At 40.8% G+C, this 23,906-nt stretch overlaps 1 protein-coding gene across 26 annotated transcripts in view; it reads right to left on the bottom strand.

Annotated features, from left to right (window-relative positions):
* ZNF462 (zinc finger protein 462) overlaps nucleotides 1-23,906 on the bottom strand; it is a 166,080-nt gene that overhangs the window by 18,993 nt on the left and 123,181 nt on the right. For 17 of the 26 annotated variants that reach the window (XM_087957536.1, XM_087957533.1, XM_087957517.1 and 14 more), the window contains 3 exons: nucleotides 22,391-22,510; nucleotides 10,256-10,511; nucleotides 7,206-7,342 (listed from right to left, as the gene is read on the bottom strand). In XM_087957536.1, the coding sequence (XP_087813662.1) occupies nucleotides 7,206-7,342; nucleotides 10,256-10,511; nucleotides 22,391-22,510 (513 nt within the window). Of the gene's footprint in view, nucleotides 1-7,205; nucleotides 7,343-10,255; nucleotides 10,512-19,660; nucleotides 20,675-22,390; nucleotides 22,511-23,906 lie in introns of those variants that run through there. The other 9 variants (XM_087957538.1, XM_087957528.1, XM_087957540.1 and 6 more) reach the window with 2 other exon arrangements.

The raw sequence follows: 23,906 nt of genomic DNA, 5'->3' as shown, positions 1-23,906 counted from the left end.
GGCATGATATAAGTGCATCACATGATGCATTTCCTGTGCACAGAACAGGAAAGGATGGCATGCCTTCCTCCTCCTTGCTACAATGAAAGCAGAAATCACTCTGTAGCCATCTGAACTTAATGGCCAGTTCTTTAATCACAGAGATCTTAGCTCATCATCAAATGCACCTTTCTTTTCAAATTGTGGTCTGGGGAATCTGAATTTCCTATTTGCTGCTTATACCTGCAGAGGAAGTGTCTCTGCGAATTTAAAAGAAAAACTGTATTAATGAGATTCCAATGGTAAATATATAGTTACATTAGCAGGGTACCTGTGCTTCCCTATGAAACTATTCTGATCGGGCAAGTTTTTCGGAGGAAAATAAGGGGGAAAAAATTGTGCCTCTGCCTACCAGCATCTATCGGTATTCATCTGGCTAGCGTCCTGTCAATGTATGAGAGAGTTCAGGGCTGCTTGGAAACTGAAACAGTATTTTCTGTGTGAGCAAGAAAGAGTCAGCAAGGAGCCTGGGTGTGGCTTAGCTCAACTGTTCTGTACTAAAGCTGCTTGGTGTTGTGAAACTAAAACTCCTCTCCTCTGCTTGTGTTTTGCATTTGGAACAGATTTCTTTTCAGGTGGGTAGGGGAAGTAGAACTCCTTAGCATCAGAGCATGTTAATAATAATATACGAAATACTAATGCTCTGGTGATCATTTCGAAAAATCCTTTCTTAGTGAGCACCTGCAAGCCAAGAGGAACATATGTGCCAAATTTCACGTTTATAGGCTTTACGGTTCTGGAGATTTTGTGATGAAGCGTATGTGGTATTTCGCTTTTATAGAGAGAGAGATTTGCCTCGAATAATGCTGAAATTATTATCGCTCTCTAATCTTTGAAAAATCAAGGCCCTGATACTCTGCATTTACTGTCCTGATATTTTTTTAAAAAGGAAGTAAAAGCAGGCGAGGGAGAAAAACAGTCTTCATACTTTTAAATAATTATCATTTTATTCTGCTGACCAAAGTGAAAAAGTGATTCAAGATATTCCTTTTTTTAAAAAAAATTAAAGGCGTGCATAAGCGCACCAACGTGCCTACCGTCCCTGTCCTATTGTTTCTCTTATTCTTTTATTTTTCTTATATGTAACCATTTCATGTATTCACAACTATGTATACATTTATACTTATTATCTTGTAAACAATTGGCAAATCAAACAAATAAATAAATATTATTTGGTAAACTGCAAGAAGCACTGGAAAAAATGTCAGGGCATTTATTGAAAGCCTGCATGAAAATTTGATTTATTAGAAGGTGCTAGCTAATTACATTATGTGGACTAAATGAGAAAACGTTAACCTTTGGCTGAGATTTAGCATTTCAACCGCCCTGAGAATAAAGGTGCCAAAGGCATCAAGAGAGCTAGTTTGTTAGGAAAAGCAAGCTCGTTTACAAGTCAGAAGTAATTCCTTAACTACCACCACAACCATGCAACAACTACTTTAAAAATCACCCTGCAAATCTTTGTAAAGTACACAGAATCCCTGTTCCACTAGGCCTGTACGAGGTTAGTTGAAATCCTGCTTAGGTTGGTGTTCCAGTTGAATGACTGAATCAAGCAGCTTGGAACTGGCTTAGGCAGATTGATAACATCCTGTTTAATGAGAAACAGTCTATAACTTTTTCTATGAGATCTTTGCTTCCACACAAGGATACTTAACTCTGGCTATATAGGAAATTCCACATGGTATCTTAATTGGATCTGAATGGAAACAGAATGTATGCATTTTAATCCAAACTCTACCTAACTAAGTTTCTCTAGCACATATCTGAATTTGTTATTTCTGATTTCCACTGGAATATAATAGATTTCCTCTTATTCTGAAACCAAGAAAGAAAGCATAACATGGCCTTCAGTTGCTGTGGCCATTTTTCCCCCTTCTTCCTACTTGCAAAAATTTTTTGAGTTTAGAAATCCTGGGAGATTACCTAATACACGTGATTGTGGGTGAAAACGCCTAAATCTCAGAAGATTCAAAAAAAAGAAAAAAAAAAAGAAAAGAAATAGGCCAAAAAAAGAGCAAAATATTTTTAAAAACCTCAGAATCCGAGTTAGCTATCTTCAGCTTTACTCGTTTGGAAAGAATTGGCATTCAGAGTTGTAAGGTCCCTACATTTAAGTATGATGGCATCAGTTTTTCCTGTGTTGTAACAGGAATTGATCAACATTATACTAGAAAATAATGTTGCATATTACTCTGTATAAATTAGCGCTGGATGTTACTTTGGACAGCCTGCTTGGTTTTCACCCCCAGTACAAAAGGATATTTTTTCAGGAATTTTTATGCTACAAAGGGAAACAGTGCTGCAAAAGTGCATCTGCCTCTAGCCCATCATCTAGAATGCTAGGTCCTGATCCTGTAGTGCTAATATAGCCGCACCACATAGAACACAACTGCTTCCATCTAAAGACTTACTGTACTTAGTTTAAAATATCCTTAATTGGTGTATTTTTAAATTCCGATGACATTGACTAAATAATTGCCAAGGCCAAGTGAAACCTAGCACAATTTCTGCTTTTCAATATTGCATTGATTTTATTCTATATCTAATTTTAAGATTTTTATGACTTGTTTAACTCCCTAGAGCCAGGGGTTAAGGGAAACCCAATTTCATTGAAGGCCCCATCAGGGTTGTGTTTGATCTTGGGGGGTAGCCAGGGTGGTAATGGCCAGCTCGACATCACTTGGCCTGCCTGGACTCTGTTTTGGGCCACAATGTCCTCCTGCACCCTCTGCCAGCAAAAATTGAGCTCGGGGGGGGGGTTGTGTGAGGACTGAAAACAGCCTCTGAGGGCCACACACGGCCCTCATAATCCTGAGTTCTGTTTTCGCTGGCAGAGGCACTGCGGGCCAGTCCTTCACTGTTTCCAGGGCAGCCCTGCGGGCCAGATCTAAGCACCCTGTGGGCCAAATTCAGCCCACGAGCCTTGAGTTTGACACCCCTGCCCTAGAGCCTTGAGAGTAGAAAAATACATGAATGAATGAATGAATTAATAAAAATATTTATGAATACATAAAAACTCTTTCTGCAACCATACATCTATTTAAACAATGAGAGAAATTGATTGCATCTCCAAAACAGGAAGGAGGACCTTAAGATGAGGATTACAAGGAAGCCTTGATGCAGGCAAGTAAGTTCCCTTCAGCAGGTCAATATACCCTTTGCTACTCCTGCTTCAGGGAGATGAAGAATATTTTTTAGCTAAAACATTCATAATCCACGAGAGGGGAAAAAACAGGATTTATTTCAGACCTCTGTCCCTTTGATTCAAAGGTGACTCTTGGCCAATGCTTGGATGAGCCCATGATGTTTTCTTGACAATAATTTTGGAAGTGGTTTGCTGTTGCCTTTTTCTGAAAGCTGGGAGTGTATCAAAGTCGCTCAGTTAACATCATATCTAAAGCAAGACTGGAACATTTCAATCTCTTTGTTTCTAGTCTGAGGCCTTTCAGTTCTACACCAAATTGGCTCTTATTCCAGTCACACATATTTGTAACTTGGGAATTATTTAAGCAGCCTATCCTTCGTAGTAACAGCAGAAATGAAACCTAGAATGCAACAAGATCGGCTGTTCAGAGAGCGTTAACACAAAACCCACACGGGTTCTAATTCATATTCCTATTTTCGCCCTTCCTCCAAATCCCACTCTTAAATCTTCAAAAGCCTTTTTGCAAGCTTGGGAGACCAATAGGATCAGGCTATATGGCCCTGTAACTCCCATAGATCTAAAGCTCAACTGAGACAGCAACGGTTTTCTTCACTTCAGCTTCAGGATTCTGTTAGATGGATCTGAACACCAAAGATATTCCCCCTTTTTGGGATGCTATCAAAAGGGCAACTGTGAAAGTCATTAATCTGCTCTTCCACTACTTTCAGAGACAACGACTACAGAAGCAGCTCTGGCTTTTCTGCCTCCCCCGTTCAAATTCTCAGAAGCAACAGAAGCTTACAAAGAAGTGGCAAGCCACCGCGTAAGTTGCGACACAAACACAAGAAAGGAAAAATATCTCCTCCCGGAGAGATGGCACATGCTACTCATTGCTTCGTTGCCACTACCCTGCTGAGGAACGCTACTCAGCGTGCAATAAGGCAGAATTCCACCCCAACACATGGGTATGTGGTTTCGATAGCCAACAGACCATCTCGAAGCATCAAGGCTGATAACTATGGGCAAGGTTCCCAGCCAAGAGGACTCTAAGCAGCTGTCTTTTCAGAGCGTATAAATCTGCAGCCAAGAGAATCAGATATTATTTTACTTTTTCAGCAGGCTAAATGCTTTCCAACACTATAAAGACTAGGTAAGATCTGATGCCAGGCATAGAAAGACATCCTAGGCCTAAAGTGATATATGGAAACAGGACCCGTGAGCATTTTTATGATAGGCACACAATTACAGAGCTTGTAATGACAGTCTTCATCGTGAGTACAAATGAGGAAAGCATTGAGTTGCGGATGGCAGCAAATCAGCACACTTCTTGGTGCCTAGGAGAACACAAGAATTGCATTCACATTTCTATATATCACATGAACGAGCAGGCTTTTGAAGGCTGGTAGCCACAATGGACAGGCCAGGGCCTTCTTTCATTTCAAGACTTCCAATGAGGGTTTTTGGAAGCTTAACCGCTTTTAAGGCCACACCTGGAATACTGCATCCAGTTTTGGTCACCACATTACAAAAAAGATGTTGAGACTTTGGAAAAAGGTCAAAGAAGAGCAACTTAAGATGATTAAAGGTCTGGAGATTAAGATGTAAGAAGAACGGTTGCAGGATTTGGGTTAAGCTATTCTAGAGAAAAGGACTAGGGGTGTTCTGACCCAAACCTGGTTCCAAGAAAGCAAACACAGGACAAAGGCAGCAGTATAATCTGTTTAAGTTTCAGCTATGAATCCTGTTTCTTCACAGATAAAAGGCTGCTTCCAACTAATTAGCTCCGACAAAAAAGAGCCTTGCCAGGTTTTTTCAAGTCTGACAAAAAACAACAGATAAGAAATAGTTTACAAGAGTCTTCAAATACCAACTGTAATGTCCATGAGGCTGAGTTCAAAACGTCTTTGCCTTCTGCAAAGAAGGTTAATTTCACAGCTGGCTTTTATCTTCTTGAAGGAGGGGCCATTACCTTGCAGCCTTACTCCCGAGTCCCCTGTGCTGTTGTAACTGTTCTTTCCTCCGAGCAATCCTGCGCGCATGCGCATTTGGCACAGGCTCCTCGGGAACCTCCTCATCACTGCTGCCAGCCCCCAAAATCTCTGAAGGCAGCAGTCTACTCCCTAATGGTCTTGGCCCCTCATCTGAGTCCTCGCTCTCCTCAGCCATCTGCACCTGCTGCCAGCTAACCACATCAAGGGGGGACAGATAGCAGTATTCCAGTATTTGAGAGGTTGCCACAAAGTGGAGGGGGTCAACTTATTTTCCAAAGCACCAGAGGTCCGGTCAAGACACAATGGATGGAAACTAATCAAGGAGAGAAGCAATCTGGAATTAAGGAGAAACTTCCTAACAGTGAACGGCTTTTCGTCAGAAGTTGTGGGTGCTTCATCACTGGAAGTTTTAAAGAAGAGAAAGAATGAGCATGGGTCTGAAATGGTATGGGGTCTCCTGCTTGAGCAGGGGATTGGACTAGAAGTCCTCCAAGGAAGGGGTCGCCAACCTTTTGGACCTCAGGGACCACCAAACTCATAATTTTAGATCCCAGGGACCACTAACTGGTTCTGTGGGCGTGGCATAATTTGTGGGTGTGGCTTGGTGGTCATGTGACTGGCTGGGCATGGCTTGTATGTAAATATTATAAATATTTATATAAATATTGAATTTTTTTATAAAAAAAGAACAACTTTTACCCAAATCAGGCAAAGCAGGCAGGCAGATTGAGTTGCTTACAGAAGCACAGGTTCACTCAGAGATCTATCTATCTGCCATCAGCTAGCTCAGTCTGTCACATAAAATTTCCTTACAAGCAAACTCATAAAATTTGCTAGCAAGCAAACTCACAAAATTAACTCACAACACACCATGTATGTAAATATTGATTTTTTTTTTATTAAAAAAAGCAACTTTTATCCGAAATCAGGCAAAGCAGGCAGGCAGATTGAGTTGCTCACAGAATCATTCAGTGATCTATCTATCTGCCATCAGCTAGCTCAGTCTCTCAAATTTGCTTGCCGTGAGTCTGCACTGAATGTGCTTGCAAGCAAAGCTTCAGTCCTAAGGGAGGTTTGGTTGTGCTTAGCTAGAAAGCAAGAATTCCAACCATTTCCTGATTCCTAGCTAATCTAAATCTCCCAGCACAGCAGAACAGATGATGGTCGGAAAAAGGAAAAATAGCAACTTAGCAGGCAAGTTTGCCAGGTAAGGAGTGAGTGGGCGGGGAGAGTTCCCGCGGGCCATGGGGGCTGAGCAGCCTTGTGTTTTTGAGCAGCCTGGATTAATTGCTTTGGTGGGGTGCTCTGGGGGTGAAATTTGTCTGCGGCCCACCAAAATTTTCTCATGGCCCACCAGTGGGCCGTGGCCCACCGATTGGCGACCACTGCTCCAAGGTCACTTCCAGCTCTATTCTGATTAAGATTTCTTAGGTTTTTTTAAAAAAATTATGTTTTTATGTGGTTCCTGTCTCAGAATGGTTGAGAGCAATGATAGCCAGAGGATGATCTAGAGCAGGGGTGGGGAACGGTAGCCCTTTTATGACTTGTGGACTTCAACTTCCAGAATTCCTGAGTTAGTATGGCTGGCTCAGGAATTCTGGGAGTTGAGGTCCACAAGTCATAAAGGAGCCATCGTTCCCCATCTCTGATCTACAGTAGGGGTCCCCAACCATGGCAACTTTAAGGCTTGTGGACTTCAACTCCCAGAATTCTCCAGCCAGCATCCGAATTTTGATTGCATATGATCATGGGGATATAGCTGGCTGAGGAATTCTGGGAGTTGAGGTCCACAAGTCATAAAGGAGCCATCGTTCCCCATCTCTGATCTAGAGCATTAAAAAAAGAGAGCGCTTTAAAGCCATATGTGTATGCTATCCCTATATTATCTGGATGCTGAAAATTGGCAAGTGATCATGGATGTTGCAATTCTTGTATTCTCCCAGGCACCATGTTTCCCAGTGAGTAATGAGGAACCACATACAGAGATCTTGGAAGGATCAGTGATACATTCTTGTAAAGTTCTTTACCTCTATGAAGGACAATATGGTCGATCATGTTCCGTTTATATTTGGTGTGGTAGAGACAGAGAGGACAACGGAGATCTTTGGGTCCTTCCTCGGGAACTGCTGAATGCCCAGCTTCCACATGCATAGTAAAAGCAGATCTACAAAATCAAAGAGTAGTACACAGGCTCAGATATAAGTGGGGAGAACCTTAACACTTTGAATAATACTTTTTGTGACAGAAGCTACAGATGTCTACATTTACAGGCACGCTGTACACATTTGTCAAGACAAATTTCTTCGACTTAAGGAACGATGGGTTTTAGTACTCCCAGGAACTGATACAAATGAAAGCTAGGTCTGACTCATATTAAACTGTAATGGTGTTGTGTCAACCCAGACATTATGTTGTAAACCATGGCTTATGGCTTACTATAATTAGCTTTTTGTTTATTCATCAAACCACAGTGACTGCAAACCATAGCTTAGTTGATGAATGAACTCAGCCATTTTTTCCTTTATCTTTTTACAAATCTCTTTGCTCGTGTTTTTTTAAAGGTAGAATTAAATGTTATGTTAACCAATATCAATACAGATTAAACCTAATTAGAATTATATTAATGAATATTTGAATACAGGTAGTCCTTAATTTACAATTGAGCCCAAAATTTCCGTTGTTAAGTGAGACATTTAAGTGAGTTTTGCCTCATTTTATGACTTTTCTTGCCACAGTTGTTAAGTGAATCACTGCAGTTGGTAAGTTGGTAACCCGGATGTTCAGTGAATCTGGCTTCCCCATTGACTTTGCTTGTCAGAAGGTCGCAAAAGGTGATCACATGACCTTGGGACACAGCAACCGTCATAAACACGAGTCAGTTGCCAAACTGAATTTTGATCACATGACCATGGGAATGCTGCAAAGGTCGTAACTGTGAACAACGGTCATAAGTCACATTTTTCAGTGCTGTTGTAATGTTGAACTGTCACTAAATGAACTATTGTTAAGGACTACCTATACTCAATAGATCAATGTTACATTGGCGCCAATCGCAAATGTATTTAAAGCAAAAGTATAGATAACCAGCATGTATTCCAAAAGGAACAGGGTAGAACATCCTACAGTATGGCCACAGAGAAGCATTTTAAGGAAATAAAGGAATTCATCTCAAAATAGAAAACTTATCCATTAATCCATAATATCAATCCATCCATCCAAGTAGAATGGGAAGTCCATATTCTCCTGATTTGAGATATCTGTACGTACCTCACAGGGCTGTCAACATGTGTTTACACACACAAAATACTGGGATGCACCAAATTTTGTTTGCAAAGTATAAGTTACCCAAATTGTATGCAGACCGTATATGAACTAGGATCTATTCATGCAGGATAACTGCAGGTTCATGTAATTTATATCATTTCTTCCCAAGGACATACACCTAGCCAAATGCAACTCCATTTTCACAGTTTTATCCAAAAACTCCAGGAACCGTTTGTGAAGCTTCTTTTGAAAAGCATTAAAACCAACTTTAGGGAATTCAGAACTTAAGAGAAGGAAGATTTTGCTGACTGCAGAACCCTACAGAGAGTCAATAAGAACTCACTATTATATTCCCCTAGGCAGGTTTCTAAATTCTTCTCCCTTCAGGGCAAATGTCAACTTTAACTAAAGAGATAAGGCAAAGGCGCTGTTGGAAGAGCTGTGTTCGCAGAGTCCCTTCCCAGCCTCAGCACACACAACTTTACTGAAGCTGCAAATATACAACTGCAGCATAGGCAGCGCCTAGGTTGGGGTGTCAAACTGGCGGCCCACAGTCTGGATGCGTCCCACGCAGGCCACGCCCACCCCAGCTCTGCGAAGGGAAAAGCATCACAATATGTTATGTGACGGCCACGTGACATGGCGAGGCTGACACCCGTGGCCTAGGCTATTTCTACATGACACAACTGCAATCTTTGTGTTGCAGAGTGAAGACCATGTTAGAGTGAGGACCATAGGAGGACTAACCTATGCAGCTGTTGGCGGAAGTGTGCATACTTCACACACCGATAGTTTACACACTCTCTGTCCTATGCACATTTCAGCTGACAGAGATTATCCGTAAGCTTGTGGATTTGCAGCTTGTGCTGCCCACTGGATTGTGTTCCTGGATTACAGACAGAACAATCCCAAGGACCCTAAATAAAAACCACAACCATTTAAAGACATTTTGTATGTTTTGGGGAGGTAAAGAGCCCTTATAGGATCAGCCTCCCCCAGTGACAAAGTAGATTTCAGGAGGAAGCAGCTTACTGCTTTCCACACTTCACATGGAAAAGAGTGAAGTTATAATTCTAAGCATATGTAGTCTATTGGATTGAGTGTTCAATTTTTTGTAGGTATTTCTAGCAATGTGGATTACAATTCCTTTACTCTTTTCTACTGTCTAATCTCAGACTCTAAAACTGCAATCCCATAATCACTGATCTAGGAATGAATCCAATGTAATATCCTTCTGAGCTGATATTTATCGGGTTGCACAATAAAGCAAATATTTTTGTCTACTTTTCCACAACAAGGACTACAAGCACGTTACACCTTAGTACTGCTAATAAACAAGTGGGTGTGTTTGCAGTATTTAGTACAAGAAGCGCCTTCCCCCCCTCATTTTGTAAATGGGACATAAACAACAAGAAATGGAAGTTGAAGTCACAATACTGAAATATAAGGGAACGCAGGTCTACTGACAGAAGTTGTGTCAGCCCTTCAGGTAGTTCAGACAAGAAGCACCAACATTGAGCGCTATCATTAACTTTATTTTAAGGTTAGAGTAATAGAATTTTTGCAAGTCTGAAAATATCTCTCCCCTCTCTTACTTTTACTCTCCTGAAGACCAGGGAAGGTCCCTTCTGAGATGCCTCCTCCAACCTATCTCTTCTTTGGACTCACTTACCAGACTGTTTGTCTAGATTGCAGCTCTGCCTTCTATCTCCCAAGGTCATTCCAACAGACCATTACAAATGGCCAGGTTTGAATGAATAGCTGCTTAATTGGCAACAGAACAACCCCTTAACTCTCCAGTGTAGCAACTTACTTAAAGCCTGTGTAAAATGAACAGTCTTTGCACTTGAACAACTTCTTCCCTCCGTGCTTGTCACGATAATGACGCCGAATGCTCTGTATGTAACCCGAAGTGAATTCACAAAATTCACAGTTAAGGATGGCTTCAGCTTTCTGGTCTCCTCCAGAAAGTGGGACGGGGCTAATGTTGTTATTATTCCTTGCCAAGGCTGCGGACTGATAGTGGTTCAGTTGTTGCTGGACATCTGGAGGTTCTGAATAGGAAGAATCTGAAAGGGAAAGTAAACAACTATTTAATATTAATAACAAAAAGAGGAGAGAAGGAAAGGAGGGCAAAGAAGGAACTGAGTTTGTAATTTAACTGCAATGCTAGATCAATGCTGCTTTAATCCCCCCCCCCATTGGTTCTAGGAAAGTTGGTTTGTATTGGTTGAATTATTGTTTTAACACAGTTGACAATCAACATTATGGGTTTATTGTATTCATTTGCTGCTTGGGCAGACTGGGTCCCAAAAGGTGGTTAAACATACTTTTAAATGTAAACTAAGGTATGTAACATGAGGTGTAGCACACAGTGAATTTTATCGATTTCAACTCATGAGCCAGCTGTGTAGGTGTTCATATTTATTATCCACATTATAAAAACAACATAGCCTATTTCAGGGTATTAAAAATGAAAGTGTTCTTGAAGTGGATCTGGAAGCTACAACTGGGGCAAATCAAAAAGATACAGTCTCTTTCAAGTTGAGTTTGACTCATGGTTATGGCGTAGAGGGTTCTTGGCAGCAGTAAAAAAAAAAGGTTTATCATTGCTTTCTGCTGAGATGTTCTTTCAACTTTCAATCCATCTTAAAGCCCTGGGATTTTCTAAATAGTCCACATGCTAACCAAGTCCAACCTGGCTTAGCTTCAAAACATAGATAAGATCAGCCAAGTGCTGCCACCTACTGAAATACTAAAGAGTATCGCAGTCGCATTGTGAACTGTTTGGAACTACCATAGTATAAACATTATTTGTGGGTTGAAGTTACTGGTCTTACCCCTGAAAATTCTACCAGACACAGTATAGAACCTACAGCATATAGAATACTGCCTCATAACTTAGCTTTCAGGTGGAAATTAGAATTTTCTTTGGATGCCTCTTGTGTTTTTTTTAAAGTAAGTCTAATTGCCACCAAAAGGAGGATCCAAGTACACATAATATAATTCTTTTTTTTTTTTTTAAGTATGCACATCTACCTTTTCCTTTAGGAATATTGGATCTGGGCTGCAAAAAATGAGAGTTAGGGAGTTTTTCCATTGTTTTCTGTATCTTTGTTGCCACTGATTTATCAGATCAATTCTGGTAGTGAAGATTTGGGAGCCCTAACTTTACAGGTAGTCCTTGACTTACAACCATTCATTAAGTGACCATTAGAAGTTTCAACAGCAGTGGAAAAGTGACTTACAACCTGTGCATGTTAATAAAACCATCACAATCGTATGATCATAGTTTGAGCATTTGGCATTTTATTTATGATGGTTGCAGCATCCTGGGGTCATGTGATTTCCATTTGAACCTTCCTCGCTAACTTCTGACAAGCGAAGTCAAGGGGAGAAGCTGCATTTGCTCAATAACTGCGCAATTCACTTAACAACTGTGTCAAAAAAGGTCACAAAATTGTGCACGGCTCCCTTCACAACTGCTTGGCTTAGGAACGGAAATTCTGGTCTAACTGTGGCTGCAAGTTGAGGATTAACTGTATGAAATAATAAACATGTCTGGAAAATACGAAGGTCGAAAATGAAGGAGCTTCTCTGCCTGCAACAGGGGAAAACATCAGTCTTATTCCAGATTCACTAAAGCAGAGGTCTCATTCTCGCGGCCCACGGGCCAATTGCGGCCCGCAGGACGATATCCTGTGGCCCCCACCATGATATGAAAGTATAATATTAGTGTATAATATAAATATAAAGTATAATATAAAGTATAATATTATGCAGCCCAGCCTCACCCAGCCTCTGCCTCCAGCGGCCCCCAGGTAAATTGTGTTTGAGACCCCTGCACTAAAGGAAATATGAAACATATTTTTTTGCAGATTTTACCCCAATGAGGAAGGAAAAAGGACTATGCGGTATCAGCAGGCAAATTAATTTTATTTATAAAATTTGTGCTATTCAGGTAGCCTTCAACTTATGACCACAATTGATCCCAGTGGCGCTATTCTAGCGTACCGGTAGCGCCAAAGATCAGTGGAGACCGAATCAGTTCTCTCTGAGGAGCTGCTGTTGGGCCCACCCGCCTGCCCGGGCTCCCATACTGTCCTTTATTCCCTGCTTTGGAAGCGCAGCTACTTTGCGTGGCACAGCAGATTGCTGCGCGTCAGCTGCTGAAGCGACAGGGAGAGTGCAGGATTGCAGTAGGTAAGTAGGAAAGCCTCTGAGCGTGTGCAAAGTGCGTGTTTGGGGCACATGCACAAAGTATGTGCATGCGCACACCAAGCCACATCCTCCGAACCGGTGGTAACCTTCTTTGAAACCCACCACTGATTGAACCCCCAAATTTACGCTAAGTGAGAAATTTGTTCAGACTTTTCTTGCCACATTTGTTAAGTGAATCACTGCCGTTGTTAAATTAATAACATGGTTGTTAAGTGAATCTGGCTTCCCCACTGACTCTGCTTGTCAGAAGGTCACAAAAGGCGATGACATGACTCCTGCACACTGCAGCTGTCATAAATATGAGTCAGTCAAGCATCCGAATGTAAATGATGCAACCTTGGGGATTGTACAATAGTTGTTAAGTGTGAAAAATGGTCCCTTTTTTCAGTGATGTTGCAACTTTGAACGGTCACTAAATGAACTGTTGTAAGTCGAGGACTACCTCTATATGGGAATACAGACATAATTAAAGTGGGAGGCTGCAAGTGCTGATCAAAACTACCACAACAATTATACTTCCAAAAAGAGAAAGATATTTAGAAACTTCATATTGCATCCTTTAGATTAGAACTATAAGCTTAAAGTCAAATTTAGTCAAATCAATATAACTACAAACAAGAAGAACTTTTAATTGAAAGAAAAAAAAGTGGAAAATAAAAGGAGGAAATATAAATTACAATCTGAAGTAATGGAGAGATGTCTAATTGCTACAAGCTAAGTTTATGATATTTAACCAATTTGTAAAATCACCAAAAGGAAAAAAAACAACCTTCTGAAGTGATTTGCATATGACCCTATTAAGGTCACTGATGAATGAAGAGCTTGCTAGTCTGTGCTTCATTCATTCAGGGAGTGGGTAATAAACTATAGATGGATTGTGGCTTCTTTTTTGGGCTTGTCCTGAGAGAAATAACCCAGAATCTGTTTGAACAAACCACATTATTTGCTTGTGGGGAAAAACTGTTAAGCATAATTACAGCATTCATTAAGGTAGACTTGTGCCAACTGGCTCTATCTAATTCTTGGTAAGAATTTTTTTTTAATTAACTACTGTTACCGAAAGAATAATAGAAGAACAAAACAATAAAATGAAAGATAAAAGAAATAATAATGTTTGAATGGGACACTTCTCGGCTTCTAACAATTTCAAATACATAGGATTTTAGAGCAGGGGTTTCAAACTCGCGGCCCGCGGGCGGATATGTCACGTGCTGGCCCCGCCCCCACCCGGTTTAGCAAAGGGGAAAAAAGTCCCGATATGTCACATGACGCCGTGAGTTTGATGCCCCTATTTTAGAGGGATGCCCCATAATGGAAGTCTTTCAGGTGTTCTTCAGATAGCTCCCTCTGCTCGTAAGCACTATGAATGTCAATTGTGGGTTCAAAATGCTACTACGTAGTTTGTCTCTGCTCAACTAGACGTGACACTAAAATTAATTGTACAGCACCAAAAAAACATGCCTTGATATTTGGGACAAGAATGCTATCTTTTGAAAGTTTTAGGTTAGTCTTTATAGAACAAGGGGTATAAATTAAATGGCATCCACACAAGCAAAACACAGGTCTTTAAGCTGGTTTCTCTAATTTATTTATTGTGCGAGTATAGGGCAAAGCAAGGTCATGTAGAGATTTTAATGGGCCATGTTTAAATCACAGTGTAATATATTGCTTTCTTCCCTTGGGTCTAGTTGTCTCATTTAAATTTCTTCCCTTAAAATAAAGACAAAAGAAAATTAAATTGCCAAAATTTAATCCTGGAATTAATAGGCTGATGTAGGATATGTAAAACTGCTATATAACTTAAAACACTTCGGTTTCCATTTCCAGATGAAAAGGGAACAAAGGTAGTCCCTGACTTATAACCATTTGTTTAGTGACCAAAGTTACAGCGACACTGAGAAGGAAAAAAGTGACGTATGCACGTATGACTGTCACAGCATCTCCCTGGTCATGTGATCAAAATTTGGGTGCTTGGCAACCTGCATGTATTTATGATGGGTGCAACATTATGGGGTCATGTGATCGCCATTTATGAACTTCCCAGCTGGCTTCCGACAGACAAAGTTAATGTGGGAAGCCGGATTCCTTTAATGATTCGTTTAACAAGTGCAATGATCTACATCAGGGTGTCCAACCTTGGCAACTTTAAGACTTGTGGACTTCAACTCCCAGAATTCCTCAGCCAGCTTTGCTGGCTGAGGAATTCTGGGAGTTGAAGTCCACAAGTCTTAAAGTTGCCAAGGTTGGACACACCTGATCTACATAATAACTACAGTAATTTGCTTAACAACTGTGGCAAAAAAAATAAAATAAATTCATGTGACTCATTTAATGACTGCCTTGCTTAACAACAGAAATTCTAGTCCCAATTATGGTTGTAAGTCGAGACTACCTATAGTAAAAATGAAAATTTCGACCACAAAAGGCATGCTTCTTATATTCAGTATGCATTCAACAGTACACAACTCAATATTCAGCTGTATCCCTCCCCACAAACCTGCAAAATACCATCAGTTTTAAACCTGCTCGTGTTTTTAGCTAATGCTTTTTACAGCTTCCTCCTGAAATTTTGCCCTGCTCTTGTGCAATGTTTCTTTCAACTTTTGCTAATTTTTATGGAAACATTTAATCAGAATATGTAAAACCCCTGTTTAGAAGTGAGAGTTTATAAATCGAAGAACTCAATTGGCCTTGCTATGAATCTGAGAGCAAAACTATTGGAACTAAGTGAGTGTGGACTTCGTGGGAGGTCCACACAAAATGCTTGAGTTTTCTAACACACAATATGTGCTCCCGGCAAAATATCTAAGACAGGCAGAGGGAAAAGAAAGCACTATTTCAATTCAGCATGCCAACCAGCAATAGCACTTAGACTTATATACTGTTCAATAGTATTTTTCTATCACTCTCTAAGCCAGGGGTCCCCAACCACCGGGCCGCAGACCGGTACCAGGCCGTGGAACATTTCCTACCGGGCCACCGGTTTGTTGGGCGCCGCCATCTTGTTTGACGAGAAAGTGCTTCCGGGTGAGCTTTTCCGGTTGGAAAGCGGCGTTTGGGTCCTGAAGGAATCCTCGCGCCTTAGTTTCATCGAAGGGAGGGGGCGGCTTCGAACAAAACTAAGGCGCGAGGATTCTTTCAGCACCCAAGGCAAGGCGAGCCGAGCGACCGTCCCAAAGCGAAGCCCATCGACAAAGGTACAAAGGAGGAGTTGAAGGTGGAGGGGAGAAGCGGGGGACGGCTGGCTGGCCGGTCGCTCAGCTCGCCTTGCCTTGTCATGCGTGCTGATGCTGGTACCGGGCCGCGGATCATTTTGTGATGCCGGTACCGGGCCGTGGCACAAAAAAGGTTGGGGGCCACTGCTCTAAGCGGTTTAGAGTCACCATATTGCCCCAAATAATCTGGGTCCTCATTCTACCAACCTCAGAAAGATTGAAGGCTAAGTTAACCTTGAGCAAGTCACAATTGAACTCCTGGCTATGGGCAGTTAGCTGCAGTACTGCATTCTAACCAATGTGCCATCACCTCAAATGCCTTTCCCAGAAAAATCTGGGAAAGTAGCATCTACTAGTACCATTCAATGGAGTTGTGAATTAAGCGCATGGCTGCAACTCTTGAAAGCAACTGCATCTTTTCCTGGGATCATGAGGCAGGGCAAAACTGTCACATGATTTCTAGGAAGATATGGCTGCTTTAAACAATTACAAACAGTGGCTGTTTATCCTCCTTCAACCACCTAATTATCTTTTCCAAATTATCTCTGCACTGTCCTAAGATCTACTTCAGTGCCTTTAGAAAGAGACAAAATTATTTTATCTAACTAATCTACTTAATACCTGCAGCTGTCAATGTTCTTTCAGTTCTGATGATTTTTCAATTCTTTATTGTTTCTTTGAAATCTTCTTATATATGTTCATGCTTTGTACGTTGTTGCTATTAGGTGTTTATAGTCAGAGGTTCAAGTATCATTTTGAGGTCCAGTACAAAACTGGACCATGGGCCTCGTTTTACATATGCACAATAGCATCCTGTGCATTACATTTTATGAATCATGAAAGAACCATTTCTATTTTAATTTGGAACGGCATTTTCTACATTTCTGAAATTATACCACAGCCCACACTAAAGCATTTCTAACAATCCATAAGGCACCCAACGTCATTTTGCTCTCAAAGGATGAATCTTATCTCCAAGAGCACTTCAAGCAAAGATCCTGGACCAACAACTCTCTCTAAAATTCACAAGTGCTTGCTCTGTTTTGGAACAGTAGCAAAGATGTATAAAAACAGGTTTCAGTTTAGTATCTTCATGTGTGAACTGCAGATTAGTCTCAAAAGACTTCGGTCTAGGCCCGGCTCCTTGAAATCTTTCCCCTTGTAAACATTTCCCTTGTTCTGGATATACTGAAGAAAATGAAGAGCTTGTTAAAAGCCTTTCCAAGTCAATTTAAGGCAAATAAATACTGTGCTTTAATTTTATAGGAAAGAAAGCATCCTTCTGAATAAAATATAATAATAGGTCATAACAGTGAACTAATATTACTATTAATCAGGTGAAGTATTATCAGAGAAAAAGGTAGCAGATACGGCTCCAAATAGAAAAAAAAACTTGCTTTAAAACACATTCAAATATCAAAAAGATTTCCTTCCTTTCTATTTTTGCTCTACTAAGACAGGCAAGAAAAACCAGTGAATGCCAAGATTCAGTAGAGAGTTAAAATCTAGGCTTCCAGAGTTGAAGTTCACTGTTCATCATGATGCTCATCTACCTTCTCAACATGTCTTTTGGGTCTTGGATATGGTAACCAAAAGGCAAGCCAGGGGAGAAATCAAACCGACTATGGAACAGAGCCAAGGGTTCAGCTGAATTATGGCTTTAAAACAGCAGTGACATCAATTGTGTCCTCTGCTTAGGAATCCCATGATCCCAACACTACTAGAGAAAGCCAGGAAATTCTTTCTCTGCTGAAACTAGTCTATAATTAGTAAGCATCCCCTTCCACATTGATGCCTACAGTTTGGTGTCAGGATATTTTAAACCCCCCAAAGAATGTGTGTTTAACAGACTTTGCTAGAATAGTATAAGGTATCTTAAATGATTTTTTAAAAAAGTGCCCTTTTAATAATACATACCATGAATTAGAGGATAGAGAAGGAAGGATTAATTTATACCAATAGAACAATCTGAGAAAGGAGAAGCCTAGACCGGCCAGGGTAATAATCCAGAGAAAATAAGTTTTGCTGACCGCAACTTCATTTGCATCTTTTGGCAGAGGTTACATATCAGAGTGGCAATCCTTCACCTTCCTTTCTTTCCTAAAACAAGCAGAACAGGGGCCATTTGGCAGGTGGATTGCTCAAAGCAATGGTGGTATTCTACCGCTTTGGCCTTGTTCTACCGAGCCGGTAGCAGAGACTGAACCTGTTCTCTCCGGCACTTTGCTGTTGGGCTCGCCTGCCTGCCCGGGCTCCCATACTAACCTTTATGTTTTACTTTTGAAGTGCAGCAGCTTTGTGCAGCAAGCACAAAGCTGCCATGCGGCAGCTGCTGAAGCAACAGAGTGCAGGCTTGCAGGAGGTGAGTCAGAAAGCCTCTGCGCCTGCGCAACGTGTACATTTGGCATGCGCATGCATACAAAGTATGCAAAGCGCGCCCACCAAGCCACACCCACCGAACCGGTGGTAAAAATATTTGAAATGCACCACTGGCTCAAAGCTCTTAAACCCATGGTGCAGCTTTGATCTATCGTGCCTAATTGCCCCATGGTGGGTCTGTTTTTCCAACCACCAGAAATAAAGAGAGCCAAGCTCCTCCAATACAAATGGAAAGCGCTGAGAACTGCTTAAGCCACCATGTATTGTCATCCCAAAATCGTAGCAAGAAGTGAAATTAAAGAAGGAAGTGAAGTGCCCATGTGTATTGAATATAAAGGCTGCACTTCGTGTCAGTGAGGAGACAGAAAAGGTAACCATGAGGACGTTTAAATTTCTTTTTCTACACTCTGTTGGAAGGAGAAGTCTTGAGTCTTTAGAAGGTTTTCTGGACCAGCTGAAGAGTGTTAGAACAAACAGACACATTCTCAATAGTGAGCTGCTGGCTCAGTCCCATTCATAGATGGCCTTAACGCTACACCCGAGGAGCAGTGATATGCAAAGTGCAGAAAGGGAGTAAGAATCAGCGAGCCAACCAAATTTTAAAATGTTAGAAGAGAAAATAAAACGACAAATAATTAGAACTAATTTATATAAATACCGTTTGTGGCATTTTTTTCATACCTTCCTATCCTTGCTTCCACCAAAATCATTTGCTGCTTCATACATTACCTTTTGTTCTTAAATCATCACACCTTATTCTTTCTCAGGATCCTATAAACTCTACACAATTACATTTGGGCTTTCCATTCTTCTCAACCCATTCATAATTTGTGAATCCACATCCATTCTCTCTATACAAGCAACCTGTTCCTCTTCTACATTGTCTATCACTTTTGTATTTAATCCATTCATTTTTGACCTCTTCTTCTTCTTCTTCTTCTTCTATTATATATGCATTCATGTTCACTACTTTTAATAAATATTCATTCCTGGCAAAAGGACACATACTACCCGGTATCTTTCTACCTGCATTTATGTATCTTAATTTTTTTCCATTTGTTTTTCAATCTTTATTAGTCATTGTACCAAGATACATAATAATAATATTAAGGTATGAAAATCAAAGTGGAAAGATTATGATATAAATCGGCCATGGTGGTCCTAATGGTTATTGGCACACTGGGTGCTGTATCATGAAATCTTGGATGGCACTCTCCACTTTTCAATTACAAAAGACCACACATATGCTATGCTGATATCTTATGGCATTCTAGGTTGTTGGGAATAACTCAATGCATGCGAAAGCCAACATCAGCTAGAGAGTCAATAGCTGTGATTTCACACTGTTGTGTATATAATAATAACAGTAATGAATGCCTTGAGCATTGGCAAAACCACAATCAGACATTTGCAAAAGACAGCTTTACTTGGGACAATTTGCATAAAGACAATACTTTAACACAACAAACAATAACATCTGCTTATCCCAGGTCCTTGGGAAAAACTTGATCGGTGGATCAAAATGCCAAATCCAATCTAAACATCTGGCTGACCGTGTGATGAACCATAACGTGCTGCCTGACTTCTGACAATTCAGGTGCTATATAAATTACTATTATATGCTATATTATATTAATAATGTTATATATATATATATTATTACCAAAGTGGTCCCTATTTTTCTACTTGCATTTTTACATGCTTTTGAACTGCTAGGTTGGCAGAAGCTGGGACAAGTAACGGGAGCTCACGCCATTACACGGTGCTAGGGATTTGAACCACTGAACTGCCAACCTTTCTGATCGACAAGCTCAGCGTCTTAGCCACTGAGCCATTGTGTCCCTATTATATGCTATATTGTATTAATTATGTTATATATATTATTACACATTAAGGTTGAACAGAGTGATGGCCTACTGGTGAACACGCTTGCCTTCCACTCAGAAGGTCAAGAGCGCAATCCTAGGTAGCGTAAGATGTTTCTCTCTCCTAGGGTGCAGAGAAAAAAAATATCTGCTGCAAACTCTCTGCATGGTGTCAGGAAGGGCATCTAGCCAATAAATGCTCAGCTCTGTCCAGTTGCCCCAACTATCTCAAATTAAGAGATTACAGAGTCATAAAAAGGAAGTATTATTACAAGTTAAGGTGCTGGCCTAGGAACCAGGAGACTGAGTTTTAATCCCACCTTAGGCATGAGAGCCAACTAAATGACCTTGAGTTTGTCACTCTCTCTCTCTCAGCCCAATCCACCTCAAAGAAAGAAAAACAAGACAAGGACTGGTAAGTATTTTCTCCACTTTGAATTATTTATAAAGTAATGAAGGTCGAATAAGCAATTACTACATGTTTCCCACAGATTGTAATTTGGAGATACATAAAATGTACCGACAGATACTCAGGATGTCGGCCCAATCCATCTGTTAAGAAAAATAGAGGAATTATATATCTATACTTTTACTGGAAGCTCTAGGATTTACCATATGAGAAACAAAGATGATTTACTATTGCAGTACAATAGTAATGCTGCTAGTATTTCCTCTACAGAAGCAGATGATAGCCAACAATTGGTGGTTAGTTTGGCTCACATACAGCATCAAAACATTCCCCATAATAAGCTATCATAAATTTCCTTCTTTTTTTAAAAAAAACAACCCACTTCATTTAAACATATAAAAATGCTGTAAGTCTAAATGCTAATCGATAGGGAACTAGGCTCTTATATGTAGTTCAATAAGCAATTTAAGCAGAAGAATCCTTATTGTAAACAGAGGGTTTCTTATAAGTATAGTGCCAGAAGGTAGCAATTTGGGCAAATTCTCAGTCGTTAAGCGAATCCAGCTTTCCAAATCGCATTTTTTGCTGGGTTTTTTTTTTTTTTTGCCAGAATGTTGCAAATTACAATCATGTGACTGCAGGATGTTGCAACCGGATGTAAATGTCAGCCTGTTGCCAAGCACCTGAACTGCGATCATGTGACTATTGGGTAGGTGGGGGGGAGGACACAGTACGATGACCATTAAGTGTGAATTTAGGTCATGACTGTTTCAGAGGAAGTTGTTGTAATTTTGAATTAACATTAAACAAAAAGTTGTGAGTCAAGGACTACCTGTACTAGTAGACCAGTAATTTATTTATTTATCTATTGAATTTATATTGCCGCCTATTCGCCCATGGCGACTCAAGGCAGCTTACAGAATATAAAACCACATTTAAAACAATAAAACTAATAAAAAGAATCAAATAAATTAATATGGTATAATATAATAAAATCATATTTTATTATACTATAAAATCATATATAGTATAACATAATAAAATAGTTCCCAACCTTTCCCCCTTGATGGCCCGGTGGATTGTGCGTGTGGGGAGGATGGTTCCATGTGAGCAGTAGGCACCTGACCGCCACTCACGCAATTGGAGCTGTGTGCATGTACACATGCAGCTTATGTGGCCCACTAGTGGGCTGTGGCCCGGGGGTGGGGGACCCCTGTAGTAGACTACCAATTGCTGCTGATAACAATGCCAGGGTTCTCTGCTGCTGCTCTTTTGTGGCATGCCGTGGCACTCAATGAAATGGCCAAGGAAGAGCTCCTTCTTAAACATGGGAGATGTTCAGAATCTTTTGTTAACTGGGTTTGCTAGATAAAACTGAACATTGTGGCTGTGGTGAATGGCAAGGTGATACGGACAGTAATGCCAAGGATGGATAATCGGCTCACAATAGCCAGGCTGCATCCAAAATGGTGAAGGAACTAAGATGGGCAACTGGGTATATTGCAGCTTAAACAGCACATGAGGGATACTAGATGGGAGGAAACTTGAGAAAAACTTGACGGAGGGTATATGGCATTAACCACTTTTACATCTCTCCGTTAATTTGGTTCCAAACAAGTAGATGGAAAAAAGCGAGAGGAACAAAATGCCTTATACAACCAAGTAAAGCCCCACTCTTCTCCACCCATCTCTCTGTGGCTCTCTTGTGACAAAATGGCAGCACATTCCTTAGAATGACCAACTCTCTTCCTAAGCAACGCTACATTATTTCCAGGACAGTTTTCGTGGCGGTTGCCTAAGTTCATAAAGGCACCACTGTTGCTTTTCTCCATTGGTGCTACAAGAACAGGTTTTCTTACCTCTAACTGTGATTCTTCTTCTACAGCAAAGACTTTTGGAAGGAAGCCTGGCCCTCTGCACATGCATCAAGATGGGGTTCCAACATTCCCCCCAGCTCCCCAAGACTGATGAGTAAGCATCTAAAGAAAGGAACATAGGGGAGGAGCTGTGAATGCACAGATGACCACTTGAAGAACAATAGTTCTTCATTATAGTTTCTGGGCATCACACACAGGGGAGAGTCATCAGCTTAACTCCAGGAACTAGGCAACTGCTTCTCTAGTTGAGAAGAATGACAAAACAACCCTTCCAAATCCCACCACCGTTTTCTGCTCACTCAAATGAAACGGCTGCTTATCAAAGGACCTATAGGTAGTCCTTGCCTCACGGCCACAATTCGGACCAGAATTTATGTTGTAATTCGTTGCGGTAAGTCGAGTCTTCGTATGAAATTATAGGAAGAGGTTGACTAATCTGATCTCATTTGCTACTTTGTGAAAACTTGGCAAAAATAAAAAAAAATTAAAAAATTAAAAACCCTCTGTGGCACAGATCCAGGTTAATTGATGAGCTGTCTTGTCCTGCTAAATCTGAGATGGGGAACTATAGCCCTTTTATCCCTGTGCAAAGATGAGCCTGCCCTACTCATGCCAACAAAGGACGCCTACTGTAGATCCCATTGGTCAAGGAACTCCGGCTGAGGAATTCACAAGAGCCGTCTCTGCTGTAGCCCTCTAGAACAGGGGTCTCCAACCTCGGCCACTTTTAAGACTTGTGGACTTCAATTCTCAGAATTCTTCAAACAAAGAATTCTTCAAGCAAAGCTGGCTGAGGGATTTTGGGAATTGGAAGTCCACAAGTCTTAACGTAGCCGAGGTTGGAGACCCCTGCTCTAGAACATCCTGCCCCCTGAGGTAAAGTTTCCCTCCCACCCTTTATCTTTCATAAGGCCCTGAAGACTGGCTCTGCTGGTTAGCCTGGGAACCCAAAGGGAAGTACCACATGGGAGTTGACTACTGGACTAATTAACTGACCCCACTACCCCCTTGTGCTTCCTGCTCCCCTTCTTTTTTACTTATTATTGTACTTTTACTGTTTTAATTGTTTCATTGCTTTGCTATTGTTATGTTACCCTTTTTTTGTTTTATCATCTGTTCTATTTTACTGTTGTAAGTCATCCAGAGTAGCCCCCACAGTGAGATGGTGGCAAATAAATTTAAGAAACAAACAAACCAATAAATAAAAACATATGGGAGGAGTGAGATCACAGGACTTATTACTCACTGCAAGAAAGAGACCTTTTGACATAGAAGGGGTACCAAAAAGCTGTGCACGGTGTTGTCTCTCTCTGCCAAATATTGCCACTGGCTTGGAGTGTCTGTACGGTTGGATCATTGAGATCTAAACTGTGTCAATACTACCCTGTACAAGTGTCTTAGACTATCACATCTATTCATCTTTTAATAGTGTGATACTAAAAAGATACCCACACAATCAAGACTATATATATACACACACACATACACATACACACAC

The sequence above is a fragment of the Notechis scutatus genome, chromosome 2, assembly GCF_049901735.1.
Source record: "Notechis scutatus isolate UNSWTSFEM ecotype Mainland chromosome 2, rNotScu1.2, whole genome shotgun sequence".
In the NCBI taxonomy this organism is placed as follows: domain Eukaryota; kingdom Metazoa; phylum Chordata; class Lepidosauria; order Squamata; family Elapidae; genus Notechis; species Notechis scutatus.
This window is presented reverse-complemented; position numbering and strand designations above follow the sequence as displayed.